We start from the raw sequence: 5762 nt of genomic DNA on the forward strand, positions 1-5762 counted from the left end.
TGGGATGGACTCAAACTAAAATGTTTCTTCTCAGCAAAAGAAACAATCTGTGAGGTGAATACAGAGCCTACATTTTGGGAGCAAATATTTACCCCTCGAACATCATATAGAGCACTAATCTCTAGAGTATATAAAGAACTCAAAAAGCTAAACGCCACAAAAGCAAATAACCCAATCAATAAGTGGGCCAAGGACCTGAAGAGACACTTCTCAGAAGATGATGTATAATCAATCAACAAATATAGGAAAAAATGTTCATTATTACTAGCAATTAGAGAAATGCAAATCAAAACCACTCTAAGATATCATCTCACTCCAGTCAGAATGGCTGTTATTATAAAGACAAACAATAAGTGTTGGCAAGAATATGGGGGAAAAGGCACACTCAGACACTGCTGATGGGACTGCAAATTGGTGCAGCCAATATGGAAAGCAGTATGAAGATTTCTTGAAGAATTGGGAATGGAACCACCATTTGACCCAGCTATCCCTCTCCTCAGTCTATACCCAAAGGACTTAAAAACAGCATACTACATCAATGTTTATAGCAGCACAATTCATAATAGCTAAACCGTGGAACCAACCTAGATGCCCTTCAATAGATGAATGGATAGAAAGTAATGTGGCATATATACACAATGAAATATTACTCAGCAATAAAAGAGAATAAAATCATGGCATTTGCATGTAAATGGTGGAGTTAGAGAAGATAATGCTAAGTGAAATTAGCCAAGCCCCAAAAACAAAATGCCAAATGTTTTCTTTGACATAAGGAGGCTGATTCATAGTGGGATAGGTAGCAGGAGCATGGGAGGAATATATGAACTCTAGATAATACAGAGGGGTGGGAAAGGAAGGGACAGGGAATGGGGTTAGAAATGACGGTGGAATGTGATGGTCATCATTATCCAAAGTACACGTGTGAATACACCGATTGGCATAAATATACTTTTATACAACCAGAGATATAAAAAATTATGCTCTATATCTGTAATATGAATTGTAATGCATTCTTCTGTCATATATAAATAAAAAAAGATTAAAAAATAACAGTAAAACTCTAAGGCAATTACAGAAAAATCAGTAAAGTAGGAAAAGAGAAGTGAGGGAGAGGAGGGAATGGAAAGGGGAAACAGGGGAGACTGAATTAGAGCAAATTATATTCCATGTTTCATACTATGTCAAAATGAACCCTAACATATATAATTAAAAAGAATCAATTAAAAAGCAGTAAAGTGAGGAGATACATTTTTTTTTGGTTAGAAAAATCCTGTCCTTCAAATTCATCTAAATCACCAGTATTTTCCCCTCATTTCCATAGATTTATCTGTCATAGAACATCCATGTGGATACAACACAGTTCTAAGAACAAAAACAATTCCAATTGAGCATACCTATCAAACATACTGTACTCAAAGAATTCAGTAGTTGGAACAATGTACCAGACCCTAAATTGTCCAACACAAAAATCAGACAGACTATAAAAGCAGCACATAAACTTAGCTTGTTTGATTTCTAATGTGAAAGGAATGATATTTTTTAATTTGTTCTTTTTCAGATACACACGCTGGTAGAGTGTATTTTCACATATTTACCCACACAGAGTACAGAAAAAACAATATTTGATTTTTTTTAGAGATCAATTTCATGAGTTTTATGTTTATATTATATTCTTAATTTCATTCTAACTTGCTGATGTGCCTATCTACTAACTTAATCTAGCCTAAAATATATAGTCAACATTTTTTCAATCAACAAATAATAATCTGAATTGGAAAAGTTAATATTTGTTGTGGTTTTTATAGGAGATGTCTGCAAAAAGCTCCTAAATCAGTGAAAAATATTGAGATACAAAATGATCAATGTATGAGAGTGGTGAACAAATGAGGTCATCCTAATTTGAAAGGATTAACTGGGTGGTTATTATACAAGTGAATGAGGTGTGGGGAGAAAGTAGGTCACTGGGGGCATGGCTTTGGAGTTTATATTTTGTCCTCAGTGTCTTGATACACTCCCTCCCTAACACACACAAACACACAGATATACATATATACGTATATATATTTTCTGTTTGCCAGGAAGTCAGCAGCTCTTCCCCACCACATCCTTCTGCCATGATGCACCATCTCACTTCAGACCCCAGCAATGGCATCAGCCAACCATGGTCTGAACCTATGAAATTGTCATCCACACAAATATTCTACCCTCTCATTGTTCCTGTTGGATATTTTGGTCAGAGTAACCAACAGCTGACTAACACAATATTCTTATGGTATCTCCTCTTGTTATTTTCTGCTTTTTGATGTGTTTCTATGAAATGAGATTATACTATGTGGCAGACATTGGTTTCAGGTTAAAAAAAATAAGATTGACAATATGAAGTCCAAAGTAACTCAAGACTGTCATTTCTTCATGGATGTTGCTAGCATTGGGCAATTTTCTGTTATTTAATGTTGAGAAAAAAACATAATTTCTAAAAGTGCCTAATTAAAATTACTCAGCTTTTCTTTAGGGTGCTCTCATAAGTGCCATGCTCTCCGGAGACATTTCAGTTCTGGTCTCCAACAAGAATCCCCTGTGTCATTTTGGAGTAGTAAACAAAAAAAGCAGATAAAACCAGTTTGTCTATTTAAAAAAGAATATTTTTGAAACCAAGTTTTCTTATGGAAGGTTAACAAAGTAAAAAAAAAAAAAATACAACCCACCTTTCTTTAAACATTACTTGCCAAGAGCCAAGTAAAATGTATTTCAGGTTTACTAGCTTCTAGGGTCAGGACTCTGTTTATTTTAAAGAAATTTTGGCAAACAAGATACCAAATACCTAGTCTTGGATGGCACATCCTGGGATAGTCCTTTACTGTTAATCCTCTCAACAATTTTATTTCATATACCATGAAGTTCACCTGTTTTCCACAGCTATTGATCCTTGAATCTTATTCATTATATGGGATGTATCTTGATTAGATACTAAGTTTCAGTTAATTGAAAAGGAAAATTTACACCTTTATCACCTCTATTTCTCTGTAAGTACTGCCCAAAAATATTGAAAAAATTCCATTTTTTCCTTTCCTGCTTTTTCCTTGCTCATCATTCTCTCTCTCTTCCTTCCTCTTTTTGCCCTTCTTTTTTTCTTTTCTTCATTCCTCCCTTTTTCATTCTTATTGTCTAAAAGCTTTTTCATATTTTATGAAAACATGATCTCTGGCTTTGAAATTCTTCTCTGTAACAAGTGCTAAAAAAAACTGTTCATTTTTCTACTGCCATCTCCAAAGCTCATAATTACAAAACTCACAATTCTATTCCTAAAAGATAAATTGGTACCAGAGAAACTTTTACTCAATGACAATTTTGTAATGCTATCTATATTCCAGATTTTTGGACTAAACATGAATTGACTACTTGGGACTGCATGGAGAGCTTCTGCCACTGCCCAGGACACCAGATTTCTCCGCAGGTCACAAACTCTTTCCCAGACCATAAACAACAGGATTTCTTGGATACTTAGGTTTGGTTATAGAACTTTCTCTGAGTACTTGACATCATGTCCCCATCCCATCAGAGCCTCTCTGATGTTAGCAATAGATTTTTCTAATGGAGTAATTCCTACAGCATGTTCACTATATATAGCAAAGGTCATCAGCCCAAATTTCATAAATATGCTACATAAGTTTGTCATTATGCAAGAAAATCAGAGACAGGCACAAGTTGAAAAGTGTATGCAAAGATATGAAAATAAAGCATCAAACATTGTCACTCAAAGAAAAGCAACCTAGTGTTTGGGTTTCAGTGTTAAACTGCTACCATGTGGGATTATCTCAATGTAAGTGCATTTTTTATGTCTTCCTTTATTTGTTTCCCTTTCTAATTATTGTATAACATACATTAGTTAACTTGGGCCCTCAGAAACTCATCTATACTGTGGTAAATTATTATTTAATTCAGAAAGGAAAAGCTTTAATACTTTGGAAAATTCTGAGTTTATTTCTTTAGAATTAGGTGAATAATACTTTTCATTATCCTGATTTATTTGTGAAATTATTAATTCTCTATAGTGGTAAGAGTGATATTTAGTACAATTGAAAATTAAGAAGCACACTTCAAAATGTTTCATGTTCAGAAATTCAAAACATGTGCTTATGGGAATAGCACTTTAACAACAAAAGAGTATTTTACATTTTAAGATTTTCTACTTAGTTTTTTACACAAATATGGTCAGATATTTAAAGAAATGTAGGGCACATTTGATAAGTATAATTTTCTTATGCAGATGACCTTATTAAACCTATCAAGAAACTAACTTTATATTAAATGGCTGGGGTGTATAAGGTAGGTAACAGATATAGATTATTTTATTGTGGTTAATGCATATTTTAGGTATTTAGTACATCTTGATGACTAATTTGCTGTTTCTTTACAGGCCTTTTGTGTTTTCTAACTCAGGAGATGTGATGAAAACGTAGTTTTAAACTCATTTAAGAATTGTTTCCAATTTTCATTTTTACACTTGGAAGAATTAAACAGTAAGAAATGAAAAATCAAACATTTGAAACTGAGTTCATTCTTCTGGGATTAACAGATGACCCAAAGCTCAATATTTTCATTTTTCTCTTTCTATTTTTCACCTACCTACTGAGCATTACTGGAAACATAACAATCATCACCCTCACTCTGGTAGACTTGCACCTAAAAACACCCATGTATTTCTTCCTCAGGAATTTCTCTTTCCTAGAAATCTCATTCACCACAGTTTCTATTCCTAGATACCTGGTCAGCATAACAACTGGGGATAAGACCATTTCCTATAATTCTTGCATGGCCCAGGTGTTTTTCCTCATACTGCTTGGTGCAACAGAATTTTTCCTTTTGACTGTGATGTCCTATGACCGTTATGTGGCTATCTGCAAGCCTCTGCACTACACAACAATAATGAACAGCAGGATCTGCACCCTGCTTGTCCTTGGTTCTTGGCTGACCGGCTTTCTCATCATCTTTCCACCTGTGATCATGGGACTACAACTGGATTTCTGTGACTCCAACATCATTGACCACTTCACCTGTGACTCCTCTCCTTTGTTCTTGATCTCCTGCACAGACACATCCTTCCTAGAGCTCTTGGCATTTATCCTGGCAATATTAACTCTCATTACAACCTTAACATTAGTGATTCTTTCCTATGTGTTCATCATTAAGACAATTCTGAGGATCCCCTCTGCTGAGCAAAGGAAAAAGGCCTTTTCCACTTGCTCCTCACACATGATTGTTGTCTCCATTTCTTATGGAAGCTGCATTTTCATGTATGTCAAAACTTCAGCCAAAAAAGGAGAAGCATTGACCAAGGGCATAGCTGTGCTCAATACCTCTGTTGCCCCAATGTTAAATCCTTTTATTTACTCCTTAAGGAACCAGCAGGTCAAACAATCCTTTAAAAACTTGGTCAAGAAATGTTTGTCAAACAAGTTTTAAGGTACAGAAATTCATTGCCTGGACATTAAAGGAACCTCATAGTCAATGCTGTATCAACATTGCAATATTTGTGCATCTACTCCCTAATCAATGGCCTGTGCCTGAAGGTTGTGTGCTTCATCTTTCCATTTTGATCTCACTTGGCACAGTTATCATTTTACATTTACCTGTCCTGAAAATTTCCTAAGTATGAAATTTTTGATGTTAAATGAGAATGACATTTAATGAAAATTCCAAAATTCAGGTTTTAGGATCATTGAAGAACTTTCCTTTGAGCATGAAGCTGAAGCTTAATAATG

The 5762-nt window shown here is 34.7% G+C and overlaps 1 protein-coding gene across 1 annotated transcript; it reads left to right on the forward strand.

The window, feature by feature from the left end:
- The first annotated feature begins 4527 nt into the window (after positions 1–4527).
- LOC113176431 (olfactory receptor 6C76-like) lies at positions 4528–5463 on the forward strand. The gene has a single exon (XM_026380908.2). It carries the CDS (start codon positions 4528–4530, stop codon positions 5461–5463), a length of 936 nt encoding a protein of 311 aa, XP_026236693.2.
- Positions 5464–5762: the final 299 nt, after the last annotated feature.

This window comes from Urocitellus parryii, chromosome 5 (assembly GCF_045843805.1).
Source record: "Urocitellus parryii isolate mUroPar1 chromosome 5, mUroPar1.hap1, whole genome shotgun sequence".
Classification (NCBI taxonomy): Eukaryota; Metazoa; Chordata; class Mammalia; order Rodentia; family Sciuridae; genus Urocitellus; species Urocitellus parryii.